Here is a 15410-nt window from a genome sequence, read left to right on the forward strand (position 1 = left end):
GGGCAGAGCAGGTGGGATGTCTTTGGGGTGGAGGGGATGGTAGAGACCTAGAACCACCCCGGCCGGCCCCATCTCAAGGGGCAGCTGCTGTTTAGGCTCCGCCCCAGTTACCGTCCGTTAGGCCATTGTGTGGAGGGCAGACCTTCTGAGTCATCTGAGAGAAGGTAGAAAACTCTGTTTAAGTGTGTAATTTCCAGATTCTTGCATGTTGCCTCTACTTTTAATTTCCTTTTAATTTTTTCAATTGATTTCAGAGTGGAAGGGAGAGGGAGAAAGGGATAGAAACATCAATGAAGAGAGAATCATGGATCAGCTGCGTCCTGCACGCCCCTTACTGGGGATCACGTGCCCTGACTGGGAATGGAACCATGACCTCTTGGTTCATAGGTTGATGCTCAACCACTGAGCCACACTGGCAGGACTCTAAGTATTAAAAACATCATGTGGACATAGGATCAGAGATGCCATTGACTGTAAGACATTCTGATATTTAACGAACTAATAAAGCAAGAGAGACCTGTTCATTAAATTATGACAAGCCATTGACTCTAGGACTAATCTTAATCCCAGAGGTGTCCCGATGGGAAAGAATGTGCGTCTCGGGACCCATGGAACACTGTGTATCAAGAGGCTGGAGTCGGCCTGGGGCACCTCGTGCAGTTTCCAACTTACACAACTGTTCACGGCAGCGCCTATGACGCCACCCAGGTCACTAGGATGGCGGTTCCGTAGGCATGTGGCCGGGGCGGGGGGGCAGGGGGCAGCCTCGTCATGGATTCTGATTCCTGCCAGGGATGGGAGCCACGGGAGGGGCCTCACACCTGCCTTTGCACAGGCACAGACAGGTGAAGGCTCTGCCCAGCACCACACAGCTGCGCAGAGCAGAGCCAGGCCAGGGCTCCACCCTCCTCACCCCTGCCCCCATCGCCCCTTCCGGGGCTGACTGTAAAAGTGCCTGCCGCTGTGCCCCATGGGGACTGAAGACAGGGGTCTCGGTGACTGCCCAGGGAGACTTGTCCCCTCCCCTGTGCCATCCCTGCTGAGGCTCTAAGCCCTCCCTCACCCCCTAGAAAAAGCACCTTGATTTGATCCACAAGACTTTCCCATTTTATTAGTAAAGTACAAAATGGCACAGACATTGGTGATGGGTTGGAAAAGCAAGAGGATCAGCCATCTCCTTCTAAAGTCCTCCCCAAATTGTCCTTGTCCATGTCCCTTGGCAGGGAGCTAACCACGTCCGTGGGAAGGGGGCCAGCTGCTTTCTGACAAAGGAGGGGAACCCATCATGGGTGCCCCACCCCTTGAAGGCTCCCAGCTGGGAGGAGCCCGTAAAAGTGCATTCAGACCTGCTGTTCTCCCAAAAGTGCCCCCCACTCAAGCCAGGCCCAAAGAGGGGGTGCCATGTCCAACAGCAGGGTGCGGGCGGGCCCGGCCCTCTCCTTGTGGACCAGAGCTGTGCCTGCTCCCTCTGAGCGTCCATCATAAAGGAATGTGTCACCTGTACCCGGAGGGAGCCCCACCCCTGGGAGGCTTCTCAGGTGGAGGGCAAGGGTCAGTCTTGGGGACAATCAGAGGGAGATGGGGAGCTGCCATCAGGGACCCCAAGGAGGGGGTGGGGGCTGCAGGTCCAGCTCTGGGTGGGGTGCTGGCCAGCCACAGCTGCCAGCCTCACCCAGGCCTGCCTGCATCCTCAGCAGCCAAAAGGAACCCCTTACCACCCCCCCCCCACATACAACTTCCCTCCCCCCTCGGGTCCCTCCCCACAGGGCAGAGTTCCTTTCAGAAATAAACACGGAACCTCAGGTGTCAGCAGTGGATTCTGAGCTCGTGGGAAACGTCACGGACATTCCTGGCCCTGCCTGCCATGGGGGCAAAGGTGAGCGTGCACACAGGGAGCCAGAGAGGTGGCTGGGAGCCCGGGCTGCAGGTAGAAGGACCAAACGCTGGACCCGAGTCCCTAACAGGGAGTGTGGCTGCTCCCTGCAATTTCTCCCTGGACCCTGCCCTCCCCCCCCCCCCTGCCCGCCCCTCGCCCCCAGGCAGTGCCTCAGCCTTCCCCGGAGCCTGCAGGCTCCCCTCCTCCTTCAGCCTGTCACATGTCACCAGGGCCATCTCAGTGTCCCTGAACGCCTGGTGGACACAGAGAGGGGCTGTTCTCCAAGTCAGGAAGGGGCCTTTAAAATTGGTCTCCCCCCCGCCAAGTACCGCAGCCCAGCCCCCACTCTGGGGCCCACAGTGCCAACTCCTTCCAACAGGGCTGGGCTGGGCTGCCGGGCCCTCTGGGTGCCAGGGCGGTGCCTGCCTCACTGATGGGTGGAGACTGGCTAAGGTGCTCTGTTGATGACAGACTGTGAAGCTGTACTCAGGATCCGGGGACAGGGGTCTCTGGACCACTGAGTGATGCCCGTCGGGGTACAGGTTATTGCCACATATTGGCGGTCCCTCTTTCCTTTCACAGATGGGAAGCCGGAGGGGCGGATGCCTCAGCAGGTTGGTGGTGGGCTTGGGCCCAGAACCCTGGGCTTAACGCTCAGAGTCAATGTTCCCTCCCCGTGCAGCACAGACCGAGGAGGGAGGCAATCCAACCAACCGGCCAGGCGACTTCGTCTCAGGTTTCCATGGAGCCTAACGCAGCGGAGTCTCCGCCGAGAGCAGTGCCAACAGACACCACGCCCGTCGTCATGCAAGAAAAGACAGGTCCCCGCTAGGGCGTGGGCTCTGTACAGGGGGTGGGGGCTAGCACCGCAGGCGGCCGGGGTGACTGGCGACTGCAGCGGGACCACAGGACACGATGAGGTCGGAGGGAGTGTACAGAAGGGCCTGGCCCGAGGCTCATTTGGGAGAGGGATGACGTGGTACCTACATGGGGACACGGGCGGGGGGGCTGAGACTTCAATAAATAATTGTTCGTCGGGGCTGGGATGGTGTCAAAGGGACCCTTTAAGCAGCCAGCAGCAGAAGAGTTTTCCGACTTGGGGGCGTCGGGGTGAGTTTCGGAGGCCACCCCCTCTGCCTCCAGCAGGTCATGGATGGCCAAGGGGCCTCCTGCATCTGCCAGGAACTGGGGACAGTCCCACCTGGGGGGTCCTGCCTCCCTGCTTCCATCATCCCAGCTCGGGCCAGGCCCTTGAGGGAGGGGAGGAGTGAGGACGGGGGACCCCAGGCAGCTGTTTGAGTTGAATATCTGGACACAGGCAGGTGGGCCGCTCACACTGGCACCAGGACATAGGAGTTGCTGCCACAGCTGCGGGGGACGTAGCGAAGCCCCTCCACCATGTCCCCCACCGCGCTGCGGGGACAGCCCTGGAGCCTCTGATAGGTGAACATGGCCACCCCCAGGCAGAAGAGGAGGCCGAGGAAGGCCAGCAGCCCCACCGCCTGCCTCCGGGTGGCCTCCGGGTAGGTGATGGGAGTGGTGAGGATGCCCAGCCTCTGGGGGTCCTTGGGCGTGGGGGCCCAGCTGCCTGAGCTCACTGGCTCCCTGCTGGGGGCCACGGAGACATGGGGCCTGCTGCGGGGCCTGGTGACAGCATCTGTGTGAGCTGAACTGGACCCTAGAGGGTTCTCCGGCGTGAGGTCCTGCCCAGGGTCTGGGGCTGTGTGTGAAATGGTGGGGGCCTGTGGGGAGGGGGCCTGGGTAGAGGGGGTCTGGGAGGAGGGGGTATCGGTGGGGGCGGTCTGGATGGAGCCGGCCTGAGAGGGGAGGGCCTGGGTGGAGGGGGCCTGGGTGGAGGGGGTCTGGGTGGAGGGGGCCTGGGTGGAGGGGGCCTGGGTGGAGGGGGTATCGGTGCGGGGGGTCTGGATGGAGCCGGCCTGAGTCGGGAGGGCCTGGGTAGAGGGGGTCTGGGAGGAGGGGGCCTGGGTGGAGGGGGTCTGGGTGGAGGGGGCCTGGGTGGAGGGGACCTGGGTGGAGGCAGCTTCAGAGGCCTTCCCCTCAGCCCAGAGGTCCGCTGTAGGCTGGTAAGAGCTCTGCCAGGACGTGGCAGTGGTGGTGGCGGCGGCTGTGGTGGTGGCAGTGGTGGTGGCAGTGGTAGCGGCAGGGACGTTGAAAAGCTCAGTTCTCTCGGGCCCACCTGAAGGCACTCCATCCGGAGCCAGTGAGATGGTGGGGGACCTGGGTGGCTCTGGGGAAGTCCCCGAGGCCCTGTGTGCCTCCTGGCCGCTGCGTTCCTCTATGGCCGGGGGCTCTGAGGCGGGAGACCGGTCCATCCCCCTGGAGGCCGGGGCAGTCATGAGTCCGATCTGCTTCTCAAGGGAGGGAGCGGCCTTGCGGTCCAGATACTCCATGGCTTCCTGCACCCATTTCTCCTTGGGGTCCGCACAGAACGTTCTGCTCTTGATGGTTGTCAAGCTACAGGGAAAGAAGGCAGGGACCTGTGATGCCCAGGCGCCATGTGGAGTGGGGGTGCCACGCCAGTGCCTGCAGGCGAGCAGGCCGGCCGGAAGTCCTGCCTGGCCACTTACTACGACCCATGAGCTTAGCTGGGGTGCAGCAACCCCTGGAACTTCTGTGTCCTCGCCTGAGAAGTGGAACTATGATCCCTACTCTGTGGGTGACCAACCACTCAGTCAACGGGGGCTGAGGGGGTTCCCGAGATGCAGGCCTCTTCGTGAGAGTCCAGGCAAACGGGGACCAGTTGGCCACCCTGCTTTTGTCTTATTATAAAAAACAAAAATTATGTAAAACACTTGGCTAGGGCCCTGGCCGGCGTGCTCAGTGGTTAGAGCGTCGACCTGCAGGTCACAGGCTCAATTCCTGGTCAAGGGCATGTACCTTGGCTGCAGGTTCAATCCCCAACCGGAACCGCATGCTGGAGGCCAGTTGATGTGTCTCTCTCACATCGATGTTCCTCTCTCTCTCCCTCTCTCTCTCTCTCCCTCCCTCCCTCCCCGCTCCTCTCTTCCTTTCACTCTCTAAAAATCAATGGAAAAAACATCATCGGGTGAGGATTACCAAAATAAATCATGCTCTTCAGCCCTTCTTTTTCTTTCTTTCTTTCTTTTTTTAAAGAAAAAAATTAAGCAAACTAAAGAAAAACAAGGCCCCTGGCTCAGAGTAGATCGGTAACCGCTGAACATAATAACGATCTCACTAATATGGTTGTTGCCACTGAGGTGGGGGCTCTGGGCTGGGAGTCCTGGGTTGTTGGGGGCGGTGACAGGGGTTCTCTGCCGCCAGGTGAGTGACTGGCAAGCTCCCTGGTGGGACCTCCTCACCCTGGAAAGGAACCGATGTCACGGTGTCGTCTCCCTCTCCTCCCTCAGTAACAGGCTGCCCTCTGGACCTCTACCCTCTCTCCTAGTGTGTGTGTGTCTCGGCTTGAAAGGACACCTAGCAGCTACAGCCATGTACAGGGTGGCCTCGTTGGGACCCTGAGTGCCACCAAACCCTGAGCGTCCTCTGAAGCCCTGTGTGGCTGGCTCGCTGCCGGGACACGGCCCAGAGGTGACCGGGCCCTTGCTCCGTGTGTGGCCTGTGCCTCTCACCCCCCCTGCAAGGTGGCTGCCACGCTCATCCCTGTTTTGCAGAGAGAAAAATCAAGCCTCCTGGGTAACATAACCGCTCCCGGTCCAGCGTGCTGGACTCCACAGCTGTCCAGGAGGCCAGCGTGATCCTGTGCGGCCCCCAGGCTGAGACCCCCTCCCCGGTGCTTCCCGCGTCCCCTGTCCCTAGAAAACAGAAGCAAATATGTGGGGGAGCCCGGGGCAGCAAGCCTGGGGGGGCGGGGTAGAGAGGGCTCTTGAAGCAACTGCACACTCAGTGGGCTGGGTGGTCGATGGGAGCGCACGGCTTCCCCGAGCTGAGCCTGCATTTCAGAGGCCCACTGGCCACTCCTTTTTTAAAAATATATATTTTTATTGATTTCGGAAAGGAAGGGAGAGGGAGAGAGAGATAGAAGCATCAATGATGAGAGAGAATCATGGATTGGCTGCCTCCTGCACGCCCCCCATTGGGGATGGAGCCCGAAATCCGGGCCTGTACCCTGACTAGGAATCAGACCGTGGTTACCCTGGTTCATAGGGTAACGCTCAACCACTGAGCCAGTCCAGCAGGGCCCACTTCTTGCTGGCAGACCTCTGGGTCCTACTGTGTTGCTTTAGGGCCCAAAGTCCTGAAGAAAGGCCTCCGGGGTGGGCCACTGGGCAGTGCCCAAGAGGACCCCAGAGGAGCAAGCAGCCAAGGTGGCCAGGGGTCCCCACGGCCGAGCAGAGCTGGCTTGGCTGGAGCCTGCCCGAAGTCTCATAGAGATCCTGCTTCCTCGTCTGTCACATGGAGATGCCAATCTTATCGTCACAGCTTCTGGGCACCCTCCCAAGCACGTTAGTTACATTCTCTCCTTTCATCCTCCCAACCACCCACCTTGCAGCGGGCAGGCGCCGTGACCAGGGCCACCAGCTGCAAGTGGCCAAGCCAGGATTTGCCCACACCTGTTGGATCCCGGAGCCTGCACTTTGAGACACCCACGCGTTACCTCCCCATGAAACCCAGCAGGCTCTAGAGCTGCACAGAACCTTCTCTGGCCCAGGAGAAGTGACCCTTCGTGGCTGCTCCGGGCCACAGGCCATGCAGGAAGCCGCTCCCCACCTTGCTTGTGGCGCGGATATTAAAGTCAATGAGGGGGCAAGCAGGCCAGCAGCAGGGGAGCATTTGCTGAGGCCCTTGGCCAGAAGCCCGGGTGGGGCTGGGAGGAGGTGGACATGCATTATCGGAGGTCTGGGGCCGTCCCCAGGGCCTGACAGGGATGCAGAGGCGGAGAGGGTGGTACCTACATGATGGCGGGTTTGCCGCAAGACGCTTCCCTTCGTCGATAGCTGGCTAGGCGTCCCAGGGGGATCTTCGAGGTCATTGCGCTGCATGTGTCGTTGCATTTGCTCACACCGTGGTGCTGTCCTGAGCCCACAGAGGCCCCCAGTCAGCAGGGCTGTCCAGGGGCATCTGGCTTCTCACCCCCATGGCAGTAGGTCCCAGCCACATGGCCCAAGTGCCAGCGCCTTGCACACCTGGCTTTCAAGGCCCTTGACCTCAGCTCCCCATCCTGCCCCTCCCGTTCTGTCCGTCCCTGGTCAAACCTCTCCATGCCTCAGTTTCCCCACCTGTAAAATAGGGACAATGATAGTATCTACCTCACAGGGTAAGGCCCTTCTTGCCCAGCACATAGTAAGTGTTTAACTGTAAGAATTAAGTTGCTATAATTGGTCTGTTGTAAACAGAGTGGCTGAGTCTGAGAGTGACAGGGATCTGCCTGAGGTCACACAGCCAGGAAGTGATAGGACAGGCTCTCCTACCAGGCCTGGCCCCCATCATGCTCCTGGGCCTGTGGTGTTGCCCATGCACCACTCCTGTTGCCTTTACTCCAGTAAGTCACCTGCTCAGCTATCACCTCCCCCCATACACACACACCCTATCCCTCCCTCTCAAGCTGTCCATATTCATGGATCTTCATGGCCTCTGAGACACACCCAGCCCTCTTGCCATTCACATCTCATGTGCCTATCTGTGACATGTTCACACATACACACATACACACCAACAAACACAATGGCATATCTATAATAATAAAAGCATAATATGCTAATCAGAGCAGACAGCTGGATGACCTTCAGGATGTCCTTCTGGATGACCTTCCGTACGAAGCCGGAGCTGCAAGAGCCGAGGCAAGCCACCGCAGCTGCGAGGGCCAACACCCTTGCACGAATTTCATGCATCGGGCCTCTAGTCCTATATAATAAAAGGCTAATATGCAAATCGACCAAATGGCAGAACGACCGGTCACTATGACGCACACTGACCACCAGGGGGCAGACGCTCAATGCAGGAGCTGCCCCCCTGGTGGTCAGTGCACTCCCACAGGGGCAGGTCAGCTTGGCCAGAAGCCGGCCTCATGGCTGGCGAGCGCAGAGATGGTGGCGGGAGCCTCTCCCGCCTCTGCAGCAGGCAGCGCTAAGGATGTCTGACTGCGGGCCTAAGCCATTAGTCGGACATCCCCCAAGGGCTCCTGGACTGCAAGAGGGTGCAGGCTGAGCTAAGGCAACCCCCACCCCACCCCCGAGTGCATGAATTTTGTGTGCTGGGCCTCTAGTACACACACACACACACACACACACACACACACACATAAAGGCATACATACAACCTGGCACATGTAGCAGATAATATAACAAAACATTTTAAATGTGTAAGTACAACCACCTCTAAGAACAGTGGGGAGGGGTCTGCTGAGTAGACCATCCTTTGTTCTGTCATTAAGAACCAGGTGGTCCTGGCTGGGGTGCCTCCTATAAACCAGAAGGTCGGGGTTCGATTCCGGTCAGGGCACATGCCAGGTTGGTGGACTCGATCCCCGGTACGGGGCGTGCAGCAGGCAGCCGATTGATGTTTCTCTCTCACATGGAAGTTCCTTTCTCTCTGAGGAAGGAGGTGCCTGGGGTGGCAGCAGACTTGGGGAAGCAGGGGTCTGCAGATGGCTGGCTACTAACCACATGGAGTCAGAGAGAAACCCCCAGACAGGATGAGGGTGACTCAACAGACACTTGAGAACTCAAATATTTTATATAAAACATTTGAAGTGGTTTGCATTGCAATCCCCCTTCCCCTAACCCCCCTCCCTGCTAAAACCTTCAGTAAAATGTCTTTGTTTGGTGTAAGCTGGGCAGGGGTATGTGAAAAATGAGGAAGAGGCTGAGTTTCAGTTCTGGGTTAAGGTCATATGCAGCAGAAGCAAGACCCTGGAAGGTTTTGCAAAAATGCAGAGCCAGGGCTTCCACACAGCGGAGTAGAGAGAGCAGCTGATCTTGTCTAACGCTGCAGGGCCCTGCAGGCCCCCGCTGGTGCCTGGGCTCCACCAAAACACACATTGCTCATGCACAGGTACATGTATGTGGACATGCAAACATGCACTCGGGTGGAGAGTGAGGAGGGGGCGGGCTCCCAGCAGCTGCTCCCTGAGTCATGGGCTGGTTGCCTTTCTCTCTTGGGAAAGTCCCCTGGCTGCCTTGTCTCCCTCCTTCTCCCCCAGCAGGACCTCGAGCCACCCAGCTGCAGTGTCCCCAGGTCCTGGTGAGCCGAGCCAGGAGGCAGCTCCCTGGACTGGCCTGGCAGGTGTCAGGGAAAAGCCGTGTGAGGACAAGCCTTAGAGGCACCTCCTCCAAGAAGCTTCCAAATATACCCCAGTGGTGCGGAGGGTTACACGAGGGAAAGACCACTCCCTGCTACAAGTGATCTGGGAGGCTTCTTGGAGGAGGTGCCTCTAAGGCTTGTCCTCACACCTCCCTGGGAAAAGCCGCAGAGAAAAGGTGCCCCTGGGTGACCTGGAGCCAGGGGGCAGCTGCCCAGTGGGCAGGAGGGAGAAGCTAGTAAGGTCAGTTCGCTCTCTGGACTCAAGTTCCCTGGAGGGGGAAGGCCACTGTCCACCTCGGGGGTTTTAAGGAGCCACAAAGTCAGCCTGTCCCCACAGCCCCCACCCTCTGCACGGTGCCTGAATGCCCTTGGCCGGCTCTGCTCAAGGTCCTGCCCAGGGAAGGTTGGATGACTAATCCAGGAGCCTATTTCCTTCCTGGAACTGAAGTTTTCTCTCCTGTCGATGGAGGTAGTGCCTCCAGCCAGACAGGCATTTATGATCTGTCACATGAGTTTCAGGAAGGCAGGAGCTTGTCTGTCTTGTGTCATAATGTCTTCCAGCACAAAGTGGATACTCAATAAATATTCACCACATGAAATAATGCCTCAGTCCTCTTATCCCTCTACCATCTATCCATCCACCCATTTATCCATCCATCCATTCACCCATTTATCCATCCATCCATACATCCATCCATCCATCCATCCATTCACCCATTTATCCATCCATCCATCCATCCATCCATCCATCCATCCATCCATCCACCCATTTATCCATCCATCCATTCACCCATTTATCCATCCATCCATTCACCCATTTATCCATCCATCCATCCATCCATCCATCCATCCATCCATCCGTCCATCCACCCACCCATCCATCCATCCATCCACCCACCAATTTATCCGTCCATCCATCCATCCATCCATCCATCCATCCATCCATCCATCCATCCAATTATCTGCTCCCTCTTGTCAATCCTTTACTCATTCCACATCCACCCACATCTACCTCCCACCCATTCCTGCTTACCCCATCCATCCATCTACCCAGCCCCACTCACCCACCTACCACCTTCCATCTGCAGCTCCACCTCCTCTCATTTATCCACTCATTCATCCCTCATCAGCCCACTCACCTATCCTTCATCTATCCATCCATCCATGCCCTGATTCAGCCAACATTTGTTTGAATTACTTTTGAATATCTACAAAGACCCAGGTCCTCTGTCCTTAACCCTGAACTTTCTCCCACAGGTGCTGGTGCTGAGCTTGGAGAGATCACCTCAATCCCAATAAATGCTATCAGGTCACTGTGTGGACTCAACCAACAAATGCTAACCCTCCATCTTGCCGGGAATAGCGAGTTGAACAAAGCCCGCCGCTGCCTTCAGACAGCTCCTAGCCCGATGGACAGCTAAGACACACCCACGGATTACCAGAGAACTTCCTATTGGAGCACCTACTATGTGTCAGCCTGTGCTCAGCCCACGCACATCTGCTCTCATTAATTCTCAACCTCCCTGCCGAGGGTGTGTGGTTATCCCCATTTTACAGATGCAGAAGCTGAGAATCAGAGAGGCTAAATGACATGCCCGCGGCCACACAGCTGCGTAGTGCCAGATCCGGTTGTCTTCCCAGGTCCTAGACACCCCACTTTTCCAGGGTGAAACCCCAAGCTTCCAAATATACCCCGGTGGTGCTGAGGGTTACACGAGGGAGAGACCACTCTCTGCTACAAGGGATCTGGGAGGCTTCTTGGAGGAGGGGCCTCTAAGGCTTGTCCTCAAGGACTGCGAAGAGGCCACGGACAGGAAGAGGCAGGAATGTTCTGGGTCTCTGAGTGAGGTGATAGAGGGCTTGAGCCAACGCTAGGTGTGTGTCCTGGATGAGTCACTTGGGCTGTCCGAGCCTCGATTCCCTTGCCTGTGAAATGGGCACAATAAGACCCGCTTCGCAGGGTGGCTGTGAGAATAAAGCTTTTTCAATATCTGGACCCTCAGAGCAGGGTTTCCTCAACAGCAGACACCACTGACCTTTCGGACCAGGCAGTCCTCTGTCACGGGGCCATCCTGTGTCCTGTAGGGCCCATGGCGGCATCCCTGGCCTCTACCCTCTAGGTGGGAGCACCCCCCAATTTAGAACCACCAAAAACATCTCCAGAAATTGCCAGATATTCCCATGGGGGCAAACCCTCACTGAGGACCACTGCCCTGGCGATATCCACATGCCCTCTCCCCACCCCCGGCTGGCCTCCCTCAGTTCCCCCTTCTCAGGGAGGGTTCCCTGGCCTCTTACTTAAAATTTCAACACCCCACCCCCCTTTTTTTTTGAATCACTGCTTTTTTTCCCTTCTAACAGATCAAATGGTTTACTGATTTATTCTGGGTATTGTCTACCTTCACCAATCGATGTTCACGCCCCGAGGCCCGGGATCTTGGGCGATTTCATTCATTGATCTGGTCTCAGCACCAAGAACAGTGCCTGGCTCAGAGTAAGTGCCCAAGAAATATGTGTTGAATGAATCAGCAAAGTGCGCACAGAAGCACTGTGTGACATAGAACATCTCAACCCATGGAGATAGAGGCATTTTTATTTCAGTCCCACGGGGGCCTGGATCTGACACCCCGCATTTATCCTCCCCTGCCTTCCCCATCCGCCCCCCTCACCGCTAAGCAGGGGGGCGGACTGCAGCAGCTTCAAGCGGATTTTTTTTCTTTCTTTCTTTCTTGCTGGGGCTTGAGTGGGAGTGAATGCGTCAGGGCTCAGGGAGAAAATTTCTCTGACTTGTGTCTGCAGGTTTGTTATATAAAGCGGAGCTTCCTGCCTGCCACAGCCCCGCAAACCCTCACTTGGGAACTGACGTAGCTGCCTGCACCAGCAGAGCAGCAGCCACGAACGTCCCCCTCCCCATCCCCATCCCTCACCCCGCCCCTGGGGGCCTCTCTGGCTGTGGACCACCCCCTAGTCCTGCAGGGCTCCCAGGGGCCGCTTAGAGCCACACCTGTCAGTATGGGTAAGGACTCTAAGGGGGTCTGGCTGAATGCCATCTTTCCAGGAGGAGAAACGGAGGTTCAGAAAGGTCGAAATAATGCAAGCATCTCCCAGCAAAGTCAGGGACCAAGATTAGGACGGGAACCTGTGGTCCTGAAGCCCTAGGTTGCGAGGGAGAGCATCCAGGGTCCCCTCTCCGCCCACCTTGGAGCCTCCCCGCCGCCCCCCGCCCCCCGCTGTTATAAATAATCTTCCTCCCACTTCATCACAGCCTCAGGACGCAGAGGCAAAAACTCTGTCTGGAGATGCGGTGGCTGGGACCAAAGAGGGCAAGACCCCCTTCAGGTCACGGCAAAGCACCTCCATCTGACTCCCCCTCCCCAGGCTCACGATCCCCAAACACCTCGGGCTCTGGCCTCGGGCCCAGGAAGCAGGAAGCCAGCAACACTTGGCCTCCGCGGTGCTGCCACCTCCGCCACTTCCGCCACCCTCACCTGCCTCCTCCCTGTCCCGCTGGTGTGTTCCCCTGGAGGTGTTCTGGAAGCTAGAGGCTGGTTCTCATTCTCCCGGACTCGCTGTGTGTCCTAAGGCGGGCTGCCACCCTCTCTGAGCTTCGACCTGCCAGATGGCCTGGGTACTCCCCGAGGATGGGGCTGACTCAGGTGGTTCCCAGAGGCCGTGTGGCCACAGAGGCGGTGAGCATCATCCACGCTCCGTCCTGCACCCAGCCCACCGCCTCCTGCCCTACTTGCCGGCCATACCCTCAGGCCGGTTTCTCCACCCACCCTACTCGTGGCAGGTGGGATGGATGTAGCATGCCCTACCAGGTCCCAGGCTCCAGAAAGCAAGTGACTGGAGGTGCGCCTTACCTGGACCCTGCCTGGACCACCATTTTCTGAGCTGTGCTTGGAGGAGGAAGACGTACAATGGGGGAGATGGGGCTACAGACCACAGCAAGAGCGATGAGCTCACCCCATGAGCTGCAATGACCTTGACCTCCTCTGGTCCTGGGCCCCCGATTCCTAGGGTGGCCTTGACATCAGGGCAGGAGAAAGTCCCAACTGTGGTCTAGCCCAGGGCCAGGCTGCGGCTCAGGACTTCAAGTTATATATTAACCCTGGGTCCCACTGAGGCTCATACCGGCAGGAGCCACCTCCCGTGCTCGAGCCCGGGCCTCCTGATACCCACCTGGCCCCCTTGTATCTCCCACACCTCCCCCCCCCCCCCCCCCCCCCCCGCCTGGCGCTCCAAGCAGTAGCAGCCTTGCTCATTGAGCCAAATCTTTTCCTCATGGAGCCGCATCTCCGCGCCCACATCCTCCCCGCCCCCCCCCCCCCCCGCCCCGCACATTCCCCAGGCGGGCCTGCCACAGACCCCAGCCTCAGGTAGGAAGGGTCTGGTGACCTGATGTCAGGCCTGAGGGGCAGGCGTGGGGCTGGGGCCACCCCCTCCCTGTTCATGCTACGCCCACCCCACTCACCCTTCAGCAGCAGGACTAGATGGCAGAACACAGCCAAGCGGAGCAGCCAGGAGAGTGGATGAGAAGCCATGGCTGAGGGCAGGCGGGGTCCAGGCAGGGTCCCAGCGCGGGGACCAGGCTGGCACTGTCTCTAGCCGGAGGAGCTGGAGCTCCGGTGTTTCTAAGATCTAAGGAGATCTGCGCCTCTGCCTGTCTCCGCCTCCTGGCCCCCCTGCAGGCAGGCGGTGGGAGGGGAGAGGCAGGGAGCCAGATTCCACAGGATGTTGCCTTAGAAACAGAAGTCTTGGGGATCCTGGGCTGCTGCTCAGAATGGCTCCTCAAACCGGAACCTGCCCGGGAGGACTGCTCAGGTTCAAAGGGCCTTTTCTCTTCCCTTCTGCTGGTCACCTCCCTACCGGGAGCTGGACTCGCCCTTCGGTCTGGCCTGGGGCCCTGGCTCCTCCATGGACAATAAGCAAAGGGCAGGGGCCGAGGAATTGAGGGTGCTGGCTGCGAGCAAACCGGAAGGGACCAGACTGGCAGGGCCCTGGTGGACCTTTTTACGAATGGGGAAACTGAGGCATGCAGAAGTTAAGGAATTTCTTGAGGATCACCAGCCAGGAAGTGGGGGAGCCTGGATTTGCCCCAGTCCGTTGGCTCGGGGGTCTGAGCTCATGACCACCAGATGACCCCCTCCCCACGCCCGCTCCCCCCCATGTTGTGAACTGCTGTGAGGATTGAGTGAGTTTATGCCCATAAGGTGCTGGTTCAGAGCCTGGTATGAAACAGGCGTCAAAATGGCACTGCTTTCCTTTGTTCAGCCCTTGGGGTGTCTTCTGCCCGCTTCTGGCCCAGTTTTTCCTCCCATAAAATTGGAATGGTCACCCCACCCACCTCATCAGGGTGTTCAAGACTAACTGTGTGTAGCTTGGCCGGCCGGTGTGGCTCAGAGGTCGACCTGTGAACCAGGAGGTCACGGTTTGATTCCCACGCAGGGCCCATGCCCAGGTTTTGGGCTCAATCCCCAGCAGGAGGCATGCAAGAGGCGGCAGATCAACGATTCTCTCTCATTAATGTTTCTCTCTCTCTCTCCTTTCCTCTCTGAAATCAACACAAATATATTTTAAAAACGACAATGTTTCTCTCTCTCCACTCTCTCTAGAAATCAATGGAAAGAATATCCTCCGCTGAGGATTAAAAAAAAGAAAGAAAAGACTAACAGTATTTGGATTCAATCCAGACACAACAGCCAGGCTTTCAACTCAGCCAGACCTGTAGTCCAAGGGACTCCACCACCTGTGAGGGGTATTGCCTTGGGCAAGTGACTTAACCCATTTGAGCCTCAGCCTCCCCATCTGTGAAATGGGAGGTAATAGTCACCACATCAAATCAGCCGCTGGGGGCGTGAATACAACTACCGACTTCCACCGAGCGGCACACAGAAGCTACTCTTATTGAGCCCTGGTGTGTGCCTGGCATTGTGGTGGGCAAATCCACAAGCCAAAGTCCTTGCCCCAGGGAGCCCCCGCTCAGCAGTAGGAAGCAAGAGCAGGTGGTGAGGAAGGGAGAGCCTTTATTCTTATGGAGGCGGCAAAGAGGGCAGCGTGAGACAGGCGATGCTGCCCTCAGGAGGCCGAGGGCCGCGTTTTGCTCTCTCTCTTTCACATTGCCATCTGGAAAACTTTCAGACAATAAGGAAGAAATGGGACAGAGAACATATCTCTGCCACCTAAATTCAGTGAGTAGCATTTGGCCACATTTGCTTTGACTTTTTTCCATTTCGAAGTAAATTATGGATGCCTGAGACTTGGCCCTGAAATACATCAGCATGCATCTCCA

At 57.8% G+C, this 15410-nt stretch overlaps 1 protein-coding gene across 1 annotated transcript; it reads right to left on the minus strand.

Annotated features, from left to right (window-relative positions):
* Positions 1-1080: 1080 nt before the first annotated feature.
* On the minus strand, positions 1081-13969 carry CX3CL1 (C-X3-C motif chemokine ligand 1). Its single transcript, XM_080643769.1, has 3 exons — positions 13593-13969; positions 6772-6892; positions 1081-4351 (listed from the first exon to the last, which is right to left on the minus strand). The coding sequence occupies exons 1-3, from the start codon at positions 13660-13662 to the stop codon at positions 3208-3210; spliced, it is 1335 nt and encodes a 444-aa protein (XP_080499895.1). The 5' UTR covers positions 13663-13969; the 3' UTR covers positions 1081-3207.
* Positions 13970-15410: the final 1441 nt, after the last annotated feature.

Source organism: Plecotus auritus (genome assembly GCF_963455305.1).
Source record: "Plecotus auritus genome assembly, chromosome: 10".
Classification (NCBI taxonomy): domain Eukaryota; kingdom Metazoa; phylum Chordata; class Mammalia; order Chiroptera; family Vespertilionidae; genus Plecotus; species Plecotus auritus.